Here is a 15,763-nt window from a genome sequence, read left to right on the forward strand (position 1 = left end):
ATATGGAAATGTCGCTTTACACGTGTAACACCATTCATTTGTGTTATGATACATACACAATACCCGATCTTACATGACCGGGAAACGACATGGTATTGCGGGCATCACCACGTGCGAAATTTCTTAACCAAAGCCAAGGTCTTGCGAATTTAAGTTGCAAGATCAAGTAGGCAAGTTGACAATCTAACAACACATTTTGTTTTTTATTGTTCTTCACAACAGGATTAATTTAAAGCTTTATTTTTTATTTTTCCTTCATAAGAAATAAAAGGGTTCTCAGGGAAAGAAATAAATTTCCTCCCAAAACTTGAGATTTATACTTTCAGAATTTATTCACAATATTCACAATCTGGTGAATTTGTTTTCTTTCTTAAAACACGAAAAAGTTTTGTCAAATAAAAATTTCTGATGAAAGGAAATCGATTTCCCAAATTGAATGCCATTTCTGATCAAAACAAAGAGAGGGGGGAAGGGGGGTTGATGTCATGGAAAATTTTTGTCTTGATTAAATTTGGTTTAATCAAATAGAGAAGATGTAATATATTTATTACGTGGTTAATTAAATTTTTTGTAATACTTGTCACATAATTAATTTAATTAAGAGAAAATATAATATACTTGATACGCAATTAATCAAATTTTTTAGATTATAATACTTATTATATAATTAATTTAAAATTGATTAATTAGAATTTGTGGATTAAAGAATTCCCATCACCCTCGTTTCCCACACTCTTTCCATTTTGGCAGCAGTCATCTGGGATGTGTGACTTGGTTCAAGCCATGCCTATCTTCCTGCTACGTTTTCTCTTTGACTCAATGATTTCGTCCCCTCTTATTAATTATGTGACGACAAGACCGACAAGTCTAACTTACATGAAAAAAACAATTAGAGTAAGGATTCCACCTTTTTGGGAAAAGAGATTACGTGTGTGCATTCCTGAAAAGGCTTCAGTCCAGAAAGGCGTCCAATTCCATGCACACGATTGCTCCTCAACTCCACACTCTCCCCTCAACACACGCATCTTTATAATCCACAATTCCCACAATCACAAACAATTACCTCTTCCCCCCCGTCTACTCTACTCTACTCTTCTCCACTCCCTCTTTTCTGTTTTCTTCCGATTGTTCTCACCGCTGATCGTCAGATCTACCCGCCGTAAGTTTTTTTGGATTCTTCTCTCTTTTTTGGTTTATCTATTTTTGTTTCGCGGATGTGAAATTTATTCAGTTATTGGAATGCGGTTGTGAAAAAGTTTGGGGCTTTTCTTTTTAATTTATTTTTTCCAATCTGGGATTTTGTTGTGTAAACCTCGTTGGGATGATTGCAATTTTTTTATTTATTAATGTAAAGAGTCAAAAAAGGTGTATGAGTTACTTTGATTCAATTGCGGGGCCTTGCTTAATGAATGGCTGCGGTGTGTTTATGGTCTGATTTTGGTGTTTGGTGAAACTGGCGGCACAGGCTTCGACACTGTGTATATAAGCGTGCCTGGGTTTTGCTATTATAGAGACGTGAGATTGGATTAGAACCACACAGTGCACGAGGCACTGTTGAACATTGTATAAGGGATTTTTGTTCTCGTCCTGTCGAGGAGTTGGTATGCCAGGTTGATGTTTTCCCTTACCATATAGTGTTTTTAATTTCATTCAGCCTGCCTGATGGTATGAATCTCATGATAGGAGATGGGCCCTTGTGGGGTACTCATAAATCAAAGTAAGCATATTTTCGTTGAATTACCCAAATATAAACTCCATTTACATATGTAATTTGTACGATAATCTATATATCTGCTTCATAGGTGCTGCAGATTGATGCTAATTACTGCTTTGGAATTCTCTTTTATTTTTTTGTAACTGACTTTTAAACATGGAACAGGTGTTCCTACTTGCTTGCGAGGATCATTTTTGCGTCGTGAGCTGTGAAACCTTAACTGTCTTACTAACCTCTCTTAATAATAAGAGTTTTGAGAACATGGATGGACATTCCAATAACTTTCGGCACGAGAAATGCCAGTCTTATTTGCTTTTCCATTACGAAACTAAGCTTGGAGATGGTTTTCGGTGCTTCTTGTATTTTCTGGCTCTTGCCTACTGTTTTATTGGATTATCTGCTATAACTGGTCGTTTTTTCCGGTCCATGGAAAACGTGGTTAAGCATACTAGAACTGTGAAGGAGAGAGATCCTTGTACTAATGCCATGGTTGTCAAATACAAAAAGGTTTGGAATTACGCAATAGCTGACATTGCGCTGCTGGCATTTGGGACTAGCTTTCCTCAGATTTCTTTGGCAACAATTGATGCAATAAGGAATCTTGGAAACTTGTATGCTGGAGGTTCGTCCTTCTTTCACAGTGGATAATCTATACTTTCTTCATCATTTGTCTCCCGAACATGGTAAAGAATTTCATTTCTTTATTTATGCCACTGCATCTTGTCTTCTTTTCCTTTTCTTTCTGGAACTCCATATAGATTTTAATGAAAAATTTCCTGGAAAGCTAAAGTTTCATCTTCTATTCGTTTCCACAATTGATGTCCGATTTTAGAATATCTTTGAATTCCCTCTTTAGGGAGACCTAAGTGATTCATTCGTTCTTGATATGTCATTTCTTGGCTGGCTGTTGCTTTGTGTAATAATTTGAATTTTCACACTACTGAAGTACCAATTATAGAATTATTTTGAGCACGGATTTTGTCGGCATTCAGTTGCTTGATCGTTTAGACTGATAAATTCTTGGACAGGCTAGTGCACGGCTTATTGTTTTGCTTTCTATATCTCTCTGACTCAGCATTAGCTTCTTGGATGAAACCAGTCAAGCAGTCACATGTTTTTGCTTTAGGTATTTATGGGTCATGGTCTGATTCTTACTGTGGTAAAAATTGTTTTATTCACTTTTAAGTTTTTTGTTTAGATTATTTTGGTTCTTACCCTAAGGAAGATATGGAAGAGGAATTTTGTTAGAAATCGTATAAAGAATTAGATCATAAATCCAGATTAGTCATGTTCTCAGTAATGGTGATGATTAGGAGACATCAAAAAATTTCTTTTGTTTCACTCTGATATAACCTTTGTACTTTTTGAATTTCAAAAGATCACGGGAGTTTGGCAGAATTTATATCAAAAACATTGGACGTCACTGTTAATTTCATGAACAGGTTTAGGTCCTGGAACACTTGTTGGCTCTGCTGCTTTTGATCTATTTCCCATCCATGCTGTCTGTGTTGTTGTTCCTAAAGCTGGAGAACGCAAAAAGATATCAGATATTGGAGTTTGGCTTGTAGAGCTTGTTTGGTCTTTCTGGGCTTACATCTGGCTTTACATAATATTAGAGGTGATACTTGTTTCCTTTGAGATGTATTTATGGCATGAGCTTGTGAAATTGGATCCTTGACTACGTGATAGGTTTATTTGGTTTATTACACTAGAATTTAGGACTGCGTTTTTGGTTTGTGGCCTCATATTCTTGCTGACTTAATGCTTTAATGTATAAAAGGCCCAAAATTTGGATCTTTGATAGTGAGATCAACAACATTTTCCTTACCAACATTGCAAGCCTTTTGAAGCATAACTTCAACTTGGTAGGTATGGACGCCGAATGTCATTACACTGGCAGAAGCTTCATTGACAGTGCTGCAATATGGTCTACTGCTCATGCATGCCTATGCGCAAGATAAGCGTTGGCCCTACGTGTCTCTGCCATTGTAGGTTTTCGGATGATGAACTTAATTTGATTTTCCTTCTCCGTATACAAAATTAAATAACGTAGAGCTTATTTATTATCACGAAAGAAGAGAAGGAATGCATGACTTTGTACTTGTGGCATTACATTCATTAATTAGAACGAGATCAGAGAGGCCTGAAGACTGGGTACCACCAGAAACTGGTCAATACCGGGATGGCAATAGGAGTCATGATAAGTACTCCGAAATGCATGAAATTGATGACAAAGATAGAAATCAGGACATTGTTGACATTTTCTCTATACACCGTAACACAGGTATGGTTTTTAAATGAAATTTAGTTTGCTGATCTATTAAATTATTTTCTGTTTACCTTTTTTCTTTTGTCTTCAATAATACTTGTTTTAATCTTAGAAAAATTATAAAAGACAGTATACCAATATGCTGCAGATCTTGGCATGCAGAAAGTCGGTTATTAACCATCAAACTAATCTGATTCAGATGTGGAAGATGATTTCCGCAGACTAAATAAATCCTCCCCATGTTTAATAATATGCTGAAAATAATGCTAGGATCTTTGTTAAAAGAGTATACCATCCTGCATTTATCTGAGACAAAATGCTGTTACATTAGGAATCCTTTTGTGGCAGTCATTTGTTCAGTTTCGTCCACAACTGCAGGCCATGTGTATGAACACTTGCCTGTTACTTACATTGCTGAATCCTCCTCAGAGCAATCACATGAAGATATGACTCCTGAAAAAGATAATTTGCTCTCAACCTGGAAGCAGCAGTTTAATGATGCTGTCATGGTACTATTTTGTTACTTCTCTTGTTTTGCCTCTTTATTTCTATCTGATTTATATGGATGCTGGTCACTATTTCATTTAGGTTTATTTCTTTTCTGTTGCTGAATAATTTCTTTCTTCAAGTTGGAGAGCCCAGATCAAAGAAAATTGAATAATACATTCCTACGGCTAGCAAAGGCTTTCTGGAGGTTGCTCCTTGCACCATGGCGATTACTCTTCGCTTTTGTACCTCCTTATCAGATTGCTCATGGATGGATAGCTTTCATTTTCTCTTTAGTTTTCATCAGTGGGATAGCTTACATTGTGACTAAGCTTACAGATCTCATAAGCTGTGTTACAGGTTGACTCTTCTGTGGAAGTTTTTGCTAATATCTGTTACTGTCAGGAACCCTGTCATATATCTTCTCTACTAACTCAAGATGTGAATATGCAGGTATCAGTGCTTACGTCATAGCATTTACAGCATTGGCCGCTGGAACATCATGGCCAGATTTAGTGGCAAGCAAGATTGCAGCAGAGCGGCAATTAACAGCTGACTCTGCCATAGCTAACATCACTTGCAGGTTCGTTTAATCTCCCATACTTCTTTAGAGGCCATAACGTACCAGAATAGTATTTGTCTTCATAAGTAATTTCCAGGTTCCTTTTTGAGCACAAATGTCATACATAAGACTAGTTATTCCGGAAATTGCTAAGGATGAGTCATAAGCTTATAATCCATCCAGTCTATTGATATCTAATTGCATTTCTTTTCCCCTACCATATATTAAGTTATTTGTATGTTTATTCATTTGCTTTGATGTAGCAATTCAGTGAATATATACATTGGCATTGGCGTGCCATGGCTCATCGACACGTTATACAACTTCTTTGCATACAAGAAACCATTGAGGATAGAAAATGCAGCAGGGCTCAGCTTCTCCCTGCTTGTCTTCTTTGCTACATCTGTTTGCTGTATTGGAGTTTTGGTATTTCGGCGTCTTACTTTGGGTGCTGAGCTTGGAGGTCCGAGAGTCTGGGCCTGGGTTACTTGTATTTTTTTCATGCTGCTATGGCTTATATTTGTTGTATTGTCATCTTTACGAGTTTCTGGCATTATTTGAGTAAATGCTCCTGTGCCAGCCTTAAATCTTTTTATCCCCTGAAAAAGAAAAATAGGAAAGAAGAAATATAGTTAAATTAACTCTTGAAAATTCTCTCTTGCTGCTTGGTTGCTCAGTAGTCGTGATGGAGTATTAGAAGGATCATCAAGATAGGACATGAAAAATATGCTGTATAATTATTATTCATCATTCAGTGGCATGTCTTGAATTATGGATTAAAAGCAAGGTTGGAAGTATTTTCTTCTATTATAATTATTATTCATCATTCAGTGGCATGTCTTGAATTATGGATTAAAAGCAAGGTTGGAAGTATTTTCTTCTATTAGCAAACATTCATTATCCTAAGAGACTAAACTAACCACATCTGCTGCAATGAAGTTACATTCATCACTTGTTTTGCCGGAGAAATGAGTAACTGAATGATATTTTACGCCATTCCATGGCCGATGTCAACAGGCCTAAGTGATCAATCAGAACAAAATGCGATCCCAGGCTCCGGTTTACTTATACGTCCTCTTGACTTAGGCAGCACCACCTGTGCAAGCCGTCAGTACTGGCGCATCATTTCGGCGCTTGCCAGAACTGTATTTCCTGGTGATGAACCTGATTAGGAACTGATACGACCCAAATGCAAGATTGACCACTCATCCAATCAGGGCCTCAGAAAAAAGGAAAACCTACTACTTGAAGGCTCAACTACTATTGGGCTAATTAAGGAAGATGGGTCTGGAGGCCTGATGCGAAAGAAATCCAGCAGAATGGCTACCAGGCCTGTTAAGTTCAGAGACTATTATCTATAAACAAATAAGTTATATATAAGACAAAGTTTGTTAGGTTTAAATGTTGGTGATGACACCTGTCGCAAGATCTTCAATTTCTTGTATTTAAATTCTGCTTCGTGGAATGAAAAAGGATAAAAAACGATATTCTGGCTAACAAATTCTCTCCTTCTTCCTGGGGTTCTGGAGTGTTACTCGAACTGGGACTATCTTGGTCATTTGATATCATTTGGTGCTTTCATCCTCCTACTCCATTATCCCAAATCCATCCAAGCTCTTGAGGAAGCCATCCTCTCCTTTCCGAACGGTTGGCTGAACTTCATGCCTCCATGGATCTGCGTCATGAATCCTTGGTCACTACAGTCTCTGACCTCCAGCCACAGTTCAACAACATGCCTTTGCTCTTCCCCCCATCTCATACACTGCCGCCTCCCCGTCCACTTTACCTCAACCACTTTCTCCACCGATCATGAAACCCCTCAAACTAAATTTGTTGCCTTTCGACGGCTTTAACCCTCTTGATTGGGCGTTTCAAGCAGAGTAACTTTTTGCTTATTACCTAGTATCGTCGGAGCAACGCTTGGAAATGGTCTCTTTTTATATGCAAGGTAATACCTTGAGTTGGTTTAAGTGAATGTTCACGAACCGCTAGCTTTTCTCTTGGGACGCCTTCATTCGCTCCCTTGAGTTCTGTTTTGGCCCATCTTCTTTTGACAATCATCAGGCCATGCTCTTCAAGCTGCGTCAACAAGATATTGTGACTAACTTTCAAGCGAAGTTTGAACGACTTTGCAATCATATGGTTGGTCTTTCCCCAGAGTCCATCCTTAACTATTTCATCTCCAGCTTGTGTCCTGATATCCAAAGGGAGCTCGCCATCCTCCACCCGTCTTCAATCAGTCAGGCCATTGGTCTCACCAAACTCATCGAGTCCAAGTGCAATGATACTTGTCGGCCCCCTTGCTCCTATCAGTCTGCAGGCATCTTCGTCTCTTCCTCCTTTACTGCATGCCCCACCACCAAAGCCTCTGTTTCTAACTCGCCGACTTACAACTACTGAAATGTAAGCCTCCCGTGCTCAAGGGTTGTGTTTTAACTACAAGGACAAATTTACACCAGGCCACAAATGTAAAGCTAAATAGTTCCTCTTACTCCTTCCGAGCAAGACTGATTTTGAATCCATTCCGTCCCCGAAGTCTGATGTTGAATCCCCTTCCCCACCGCCTCAGCCCCTGTCTTTTCTCTCCTCCGTTTCTACCTATAGTCCCATGCATTTTCATCTCCCTGATGCAACTTTCTCCTATCCTATTTCCCTCGCACGCTCTGTTTGCGTCTCTCCATCTTTGAACACCCCGTCATTGTTTTAATTGATTCGAGGAGCTCCAATAATATCTTGCACCCCCGGGTTGCTATGTCCCTGGACCTTCCCATCTCCCCGGTTGCACCCTTTCATATGTTAGTAGGCAACCGTGCCTCCTTTTCTTGCGCTGGTTACTTCCCCTCCGTGCCACTTGTGCTACAATCTTACAAGTCTTCCATTCTGTTCTATATTTTTCCTATTAACATGGTTGATGTCGTATTGGGAGCCCATTGGTTGAGTACCTTGGGTCCTTTCTTATCACATTATTCGGTGCCGTCAATGAATTCTACCACAACAACGTGCTGATTACACTCATTGGCAGTGCTTCTTGCACCCCTTAGTTTGCCACTTTTTCCCAGCTCCAGCGTTTTCTCGCTACTGACTCAGTTTACTCATTTTTTGCCCTCTATACATTCCCTGACCACCCCCACTGCCGTTGATCCCACAACCACTCCCCTACATATATTCCCACCTGATCTCTATACCCTCCTTCGCGAGTTTCAACATGTTTTCGCTATTCCTCATAGCCTCCCTCCCCATAGGCCCCAAGATCACCACATCCACATCTTACCGAACACCCTTCCTGTCAATGTTAAGCCTTACTTTTACCCGTATTTCCAAAAGTTGCTTATGACCAAGATGATCTCGGAAATGCTCCAAGATGGGATAATAGGCCCTAGCACAAACCCCTTTATTGGTTAGAAAGAAAGATGGCTCATGGTGTTTTTGTATTGATTACAGGGCCTTCAACACAATTACAGTGCATGATCGCTTCTCCATTCCAACGCTGGATGAATTACTTGATGAACTATATGGCGCCACTATTTTTTGGAAGCTAGATTTGCGTTCAGAGTACCATCAAATCTGTTTGGCGCCGGAGGATTTCCACAAGACTGTATTTCGAACGATCAATCACCACTTCGAATTCCTTGTGATGCCCTCCAGTCTCACGAACACCCCATCCACATTTCAGGCGGTGATGAATAATATTTTTTGGCCCCTTTTACGTCTCCTCAATGATATCCTTATTTATAGTAAGGATCATGCATCTCACCTCCTGCACCGACGACAAGTGTTGCAGGTCCTTTCGGACTACTGTCTGTTTGCCAAGCTTCCAAAATGCCTTTTTGGTGTGAGTTCCGTTGAATTTAGGCTACACTATATCAGCTGCGGGGTTGACCGCTGGGCCATCTAAATTGCAGGCGATTGCCGACTCGCCTGTTCCGACATCTTTTACGGCACTCCACGGGTTTCTGGATATAACAAGATACTACCTAAGATTCTTCCGGCATTATACCTCCATCTCAGCGCCATTGACTGACTTGCTCAAGCAACCTTCCCTTATTTGGATGGTTGCTGCTGATGTGGCTTTTATTACGCTATGTGATGCCCTCCTTGTCGTTCTGAAGATGTGTCTGCTTGATTTTGCCCTCCCCTTCGAAGTCACTACAGACGCCTCACAAATTGCCATTGGAGCGGTGTTGTCTCAATGTCGACACCCTATTGTTTTTTCAGCAAGAAGATGTCTTTTCGTATGCAAGTTTCTGCCTATGAGAGGGAAATGTTCGCCATCACGGAGGCCGTTCGTAAGTGGTGACACTATCTCCTTGGCCGCAAGTTTTTATTTACACTGATCAGCAGAGCCTCCATTCACTCCTGACACAAACATTAAGATGTCTGCTCAGCACAAATGGCTTTCTAAACTCTTGGAATTTGATAATGAAATATTGTACACACTTGGGAGGGAAACGTTGTTGTCAATGCTTTATCTCGTCACTTGGCCGCTTGTTTCTCATTGCTCTTCGTCATTTCTACAGCGACCCAAGCGATTTTAGCGGTCCTCCGCACGTTTTATTTGTCACATCCTGCTGTCCATTCGATCCTACACCTTGTTCGCCACACGCCTTCCTCTAAGTTGAATTTTTCAGATATCCATGGTGTGGTATTTTATGAGGGCAGATTGTTCATACCTGAACAGACGGGCTCCGTCAGGTTTTACTTTCAGAATTTCATTGCTCTACGGTAGGGGGTCATTCTGGCACAAGAGCCACAGTCGCCTGCCTGGCTTCTTCATTCTATTGGCCGAAAATGAAGACTGATTTTAAAATGTTTATAAGGAATGTCTCACTTGATAGGACAACTAGCATTCCACTGAACGACCAATTGGTCTTCTTCAGCCTCTTCTGGTGCCTAATCAAATTTCGGAGGATTTGAGTATGGATTTCATTACTCATCTTCCTCCTTTTAGCGGCCGCACTGCAGTTTAGGTTGTTGTCCGCCGTTTGTCTAAATACGCCCACTTTATTGGATTACCCACCAAATTCACTGCTTCGACTCTTGCTACTTCCTTTGTTGTGGATCTATCGCTTGCATGGCATGCCAAAGTCAATCGTTAGCAATAGTGATGAGGAGAATTACACAATTACCGAAATGCCCCCCTATTTTCAGCATAATTACTGTGCCCAATGACTGCGCATGACGGGACCCACTGTGCAGTTGCAGCAGCAGCGGTTACAGACCCGACAGAGGGTGACGTGGCGCGCCTTTACTGGAGCCACGTATAACGTATACAGAGGGTATCGTACCAGTATAAATATCCTCATTTATGGTATTTCAAATACGCTTTGACCACCTACTTTTACCGCCAATTTATGCTCTAGTTCGATCCCGTTATCTTACTTTCGACCTCACCTTTTCTGACTTAAGCATCGGAGGGCCATCACCGAGGGCTTCTCGGCTAGTCTGACGTTTGCTGTGTTCTCAAAATCCACTCCAAGTAGCTTAAAAGAGGGAGTCAGCGATCACGACCTAGCTATTCGACCTATTGACCCCGATCAGGAAATCCCAATTTTGAGCGACCTACATCAAATAGGGACCCCTTATTTCTCAGCAAATTCTGGCGCGAGTTATTTCGCCTGAGCAGCACCAAGCTGGCCTATACTAGTTCATATCACCCACAGTCAGATGGGGCAAATTGAAGTGTTGAATCGCGTATTTGAAGCATACCTGTGTTGTTTCGTCAGTGAAGAACCATGCATTTGGTTTCAATTCCTCCATTTGGCTGAGTTCCGGTATAATTCCAACCACCATTCCTCTATCGGCATCCACCCTTCCAAGCTCTCTATGGTCGCCCACCGCCCAGAATCTCTTCTTATGTTTCTGGTATATCTCCGCTCGAGGCCCTAGATGAAGCTCTTTCCCGGCATCACTCGATTCTCTCGATGGCTCGCTATCATTTAGCTCGGGCACACCTTGTTTTGTGATCTTCTTGGTTTAGAACCAAGTCAAGAACAAGAAAGACTGAAAACGCACTAATCGATAGTGCAATTTTTTCGATCTCTCTTTCCGAATACGCTTGCTAGCAAGAGAGCGGATCTCACATTTTCTGTATAGTGTGGACTTCTTTATAGAATTCCTATGTTGGAATCTAGCCTGCACGGATCTTGAAAAGGAACAGCGCATGTAGTCGATTAAAGAAAAGGACAAGTGTAATATTTTTTTTAAATATTGAAATCTCGTGTTCTCCATAGTCTAAATTATAGATCTGTATTTTTTTTATTTATTCTCTGCAATTTTATGCACCAATAGTCCGAGAACGTTCAATGAAATAACCCTTGAACTCTGATTTACTTGTTTATTCCTTTTATAATTCGCTTCCACTGTGTTCCCAAGCCGATCAACTCCCTTCAAAATATAGTGTACTTCAAACCTAAGATCCAATACTAAGTTTATCAGATCAGTTAACAACAACATCAGAATATTATAGATAGGGCGTAGTCTCAAATACCAATTTCAGTACAAAATCCAATTGAGCCTTTGACTCGACGCTATGATTGAGAATTACGAGTACAATAGTATGCAATGGTTGCCAATATAGTAATTGCCCATGCCACAATAACAAAAATGAGGAAGACCGTAGCTCCAACTAACCGTAACTCGTTGTTCATACTACTTCACTAAACTAATCCAAATTAGAGATACGTTTTGAGTAAATTTAGAATTGTCTTTCTTATATATTCACACATTGATGGATCTACCCATTAGAACATCCCACAATACCACCCATATTGCAAAATTTGAACTAAGCATTAATAGCCCAATCCATGATAACATAGGATAGCTCAATAGAATTTTTGAAAAATTGTATTTTTAAGGTAAAATTTCCTCCTTGCCCTTCACGTCATAAAAAAAAATATAAAGCTAAATAAAATTATTTCATATTCTACAAGACCATTTTCGTTAATTCTCTACAACAAATGAATTGAAACTAACATGATGAACTCATTATTAGATTGGTATTAAGATAAAAATTTAATATTTTATAATTATGTCAAATTTATGAAACATCGTTCTAATTTACACAAGTTTTAAATGTATCATGGATGCCTTTATTCAACCCATTTGTGTAAAGTATAACACCAAGAATTTTGCGGGCTTAAGCAAACGGGTTGCGTAGACTATATCGCGAAAATAAACTTTGATATGGGTTTAAGTTTCATATTGTGCAAGATAAAAGCCCATCTGTTCGTTGTCTTGAAATTCTGGCCCAAGTTGTCAGCTTGCAATATTACATACAAGATCCAGAACAAGGGATCAAGTCGGACAAGCTATAGCAATTAGACACACCAGAAGAATCCAAATATGGAACTTCTGCTGCTGTTTCCGCAGCCAACGGCTACTCCTCTTGTGCGCCTAATGCCATGTCTGTTTCACGCTTCCAAGAGAAAGAGATATCGTGTATTTAGTGCGCTCGAGAAGGAAGAAGATGACTTGTACTTCCAAGCGGCTATGGAGCGCGCTTCTCTCCGTTTCCGGGAGACCCTTCGCCCAGGCATGATCATAAATACAGCAGTTTTGTGTTGTCCTGCATAACTTTCGCTTTGACATTTCATCAAACGGCTATATGTGACTGTCAGTGAATATGTTGCCTTCTTGAAGAATCTTTGCTGTGTCAATTTCACATGGCACAAGTAGCAAGTTGATAAACCCAGCTCAAAAGTCTGTTGTTTGACATGCATTCGAACGCAAACATAAAGCCGAGGAGCAATATTTTTCTCGATACTTCTTCGGTTTCATGAGAAAAGGAAGACCCATTTTGTTCTGCTTCCTTTCCAGTTTCTGCATTCTTTTCATACTATCTCTAAATTTCAATGAGCTGATATGACTATACCATCAAAGTACATTTTTTAGCCTAAGAATTATGAATAGTAAGTTCTACCTTCCACTGGGAGACTTAAATATGACAATGTGCTTTGCCTTTTCAAATTATCTATAAATGTGAAGTGCAGTTTGTCTGAGTCTTGGTTGGATTTGGCAGATCCTCTGTTCATAGATCCATACATCAGATGCCTTCTTCCACCTGATATTCAAATGGATGTGAATCAAGATTTGCACGAACACTGCCTTGCAACCAAATTCATTGATGATAAATTGCTCGGTACAGTACAGAACAATGATGGGCTTAGGCAGGTATCACATCAATGCATGGAAGCCAAAGTTGATTGTTTCTGCAAGTTTTCAAGTCATATGATGGTTGTTTTTTTACTTGTCCCAGGTTGTTCTTTTGACGGATGGCATGGACACTCGACCATACCGGCTTAATTGGCCAGCTTCAACCATATTATTCGATGTATCTCCTGATAGAATATTTAGAAGATCAATCAAGAAGCTTGAAGGTTTGAACTGTACTGCCAACTTCTGTACAGCTCAGTTTGCAGAAATTCAAGAGCTGATGTTACTGCTAAACATCCACACATTATAAATTATTTAATGCTCCAAGAAAGTAATATTATGTACAATCCCTCTCTTGGTCCGTAGAAATACATGGAGTATTCGGGTTCTAGGCCATCCCACATCAGATACTTGAAGTTGTCATAGGGTTTCGCTCGGGTGTTGACATTTTATCAAAGTTATTCTTTCCTTTGAATTACACGACTTGAGCCAAACAAAGGACCATTTGTTTAGATATGACGGCCATGTAAATCCTGCAGCATAAAGTTTGTTTTCAGATGTTCATGATTACTTCACAAGGATAGACATGTTAACAGTATGTTTTCGCAAATGATTAGAGGTTGGTGCTAAGATTCCAAGAAGTTGCTTGTTCATTCATGTCCCATATGAAACCTCTGATATTCAACAACTTTTACGCAACAAAGGGTTTAATGGTGCCAGACCTAGTCTTTGGGTCTTCCAGGTGATTAAATTCTGTTCTTGGTAAATAAACTTACTTTTCCGAATTTCAGTCTTCTTTCAGCATCTTTTACAATGTTGTGTGTCGTGTGCAGCCAAGGCTAGACTGCCACTCGTTATGACCTGAATTATTTTCCAAGTTGTATGCAATGTTGATTTCTATCTGCATCTTGCAGGGGCTTCCAATAATGACTTTGGCTAATTTCAAAGATATCTTGGGTGCCGTCAGTAATTTAGCCATGAAGGGATGTCTTTTCTTTGGAGAACTACCTAGTTGGTTGGTAGAAACTGAAATCGGGGTCAAGGTTAGCGAGCTTTGATGTTGTTCTAATATAAATCACCTCTATTTAGATTATTGGTCCCCATTTCACAAGAAGAAAGATATCTATTTCTTGTTTTGATTTAGTCCACAAGAATGGAATGGATGGACAAGCTTTTCGTGAGTCACGGTCTAAAGGTGAAGATGATCAAGTATGATGAAGTAGCTAGAAATCTCGAGAAAGAATCAGCAGCTGGTGACCACAAAAATATTCATTTCGTGGCCGAACAGCTGCAGTTTTCTGATGATCAGGTTAACAACAGTCTTACGTTCCACTTTGAAATAATGCATAGTTGATTAAGTCCTGATTCCTCATAGCATCCCTTGATTTTCTGCCCTTAAGCCCAGGTCATTAACCATCATAGAAGAATACTAAATTGCTGTTTTCTTTTCTTTTCCGAATATTTCGAGTGGCTTATAAGACATTATTATGCAAAATCTTACAGATGGAAATATGGAGAAGAGAGTTCCAGAGGATAGAAGAAGAAGGAGATGAAGAAGGCTTTGAGGAGCTCTGAGTTTGATATTTCAAATGTATTTCCTGTTTGGCAATCTGCACACCCACAACCTATGTAATTGGTGAAGAAAATCAACCTCTGTGTGTGTGTGTGTGTGTAATTTGTATTGGAAATAGACAACGATTTCTACTAAACTTCCTATGTCTTTTTTCTGAATAAGATCTCTGTCCTTTTCCTTTTTTTAATATTTGAATCTGAAAGATTATTTTTGACATTTTTAAGGTTTTTGAACTTGAGGCCTTCAATTCTGGACAACAAGTGCAAAGCTCATCTTTGCAACAAGTGATTGTCTTATAGAATGAGCCATGAATTCAGGCTGGAGATTGTCCAAAAAGAACAGCGACTCTTGGTAGTGCAAGAAAGCCAATTAAACTTAAAGCGGGTTCCACTCCCATGGAGCTATAAAGTCGCTACACTGAGCTCTCGATTAATGAACTATTTTCCCCCTCTTGAAAGGATTCTATTGCACCACGTATGCAATTCCTGGAAATAGTTAATTAACATGTCTTTGCTTCCTCATACTTATCTCCTACATCTTAAAATATTAATAACTTGAATTGTTCTGCTCAATTCTTGAAAATATATTTTTATTTTGCATATAAAAAATAAAAGAATTCACCGAAAGTCGTTGGGTTTTGAATATTCTGCTGATAAAAATAAGAAACCCGAATATTTAAAAATGTGGGATATTCTAATTTTCAAGTACTCCAATGATGGATAGACAATTAAGGACTGGAATAATTTACTTCAAATATGGTATTAATGAAAGATATGATTGAAGCAGAATTATACGTGTAATTTAATTATTTCATAAAATTACTTTTTATTTAATTTAATGTGCAAAAGGAATGATTGGCTGATAATTACGAAAATAGCGTATATAAATAGCGACGGGTTTTGGTTTTAATAATGGATTTCAATATAATGATGTGAATGTTGGATTAGTCTATATTATTCAGGGATAATTACATTCTCTTTTCTTGAAATTTAGTGTATTACATTTATG

At 39.2% G+C, this 15,763-nt stretch overlaps 2 protein-coding genes across 16 annotated transcripts; both read left to right on the forward strand.

Annotated features, from left to right (window-relative positions):
- The first annotated feature begins 881 nt into the window (after positions 1-881).
- LOC105165220 (magnesium/proton exchanger) lies at positions 882-5,867 on the forward strand. Of its 14 annotated transcripts, none has more exons than XM_011084154.3 (11): positions 898-1,159; positions 1,466-1,610; positions 1,684-1,717; positions 1,880-2,336; positions 3,157-3,332; positions 3,584-3,702; positions 3,841-3,998; positions 4,332-4,492; positions 4,613-4,829; positions 4,923-5,052; positions 5,295-5,867. In XM_011084154.3, the coding sequence occupies exons 4-11, from the start codon at positions 1,976-1,978 to the stop codon at positions 5,590-5,592; spliced, it is 1,620 nt and encodes a 539-aa protein (XP_011082456.1). In that variant the 5' UTR covers positions 898-1,159; positions 1,466-1,610; positions 1,684-1,717; positions 1,880-1,975; the 3' UTR covers positions 5,593-5,867. The 14 variants fall into 14 exon arrangements, with proteins under 14 accessions (XP_088738102.1, XP_088738096.1, XP_088738097.1 ...); XM_011084155.3 differs by having other exon boundaries at positions 1,466-1,601; XM_088881970.1 differs by having other exon boundaries at positions 895-1,159; positions 1,684-2,336.
- Positions 5,868-12,318: 6,451 nt separating this feature from the next.
- Positions 12,319-14,942, forward strand: LOC105165218 (S-adenosyl-L-methionine-dependent methyltransferases superfamily protein). 2 transcript variants are annotated; one of them, XR_016065804.1, is made up of 7 exons: positions 12,319-12,562; positions 13,049-13,200; positions 13,286-13,406; positions 13,800-13,924; positions 14,097-14,225; positions 14,327-14,587; positions 14,686-14,942. XR_016065804.1 is itself a non-coding variant. In XM_011084153.3 (7 exons), the coding sequence occupies exons 1-7, from the start codon at positions 12,373-12,375 to the stop codon at positions 14,755-14,757; spliced, it is 954 nt and encodes a 317-aa protein (XP_011082455.1). In that variant the 5' UTR covers positions 12,321-12,372; the 3' UTR covers positions 14,758-14,942. The 2 variants fall into 2 exon arrangements, 1 of the variants encoding a protein (XP_011082455.1); XM_011084153.3 differs by having other exon boundaries at positions 12,321-12,562; positions 14,327-14,491.
- Positions 14,943-15,763: the final 821 nt, after the last annotated feature.

Source organism: Sesamum indicum, linkage group LG6 (genome assembly GCF_026168435.1).
Source record: "Sesamum indicum cultivar Baizhima isolate 11 linkage group LG6, ASM2616843v1, whole genome shotgun sequence".
In the NCBI taxonomy this organism is placed as follows: domain Eukaryota; kingdom Viridiplantae; phylum Streptophyta; class Magnoliopsida; order Lamiales; family Pedaliaceae; genus Sesamum; species Sesamum indicum.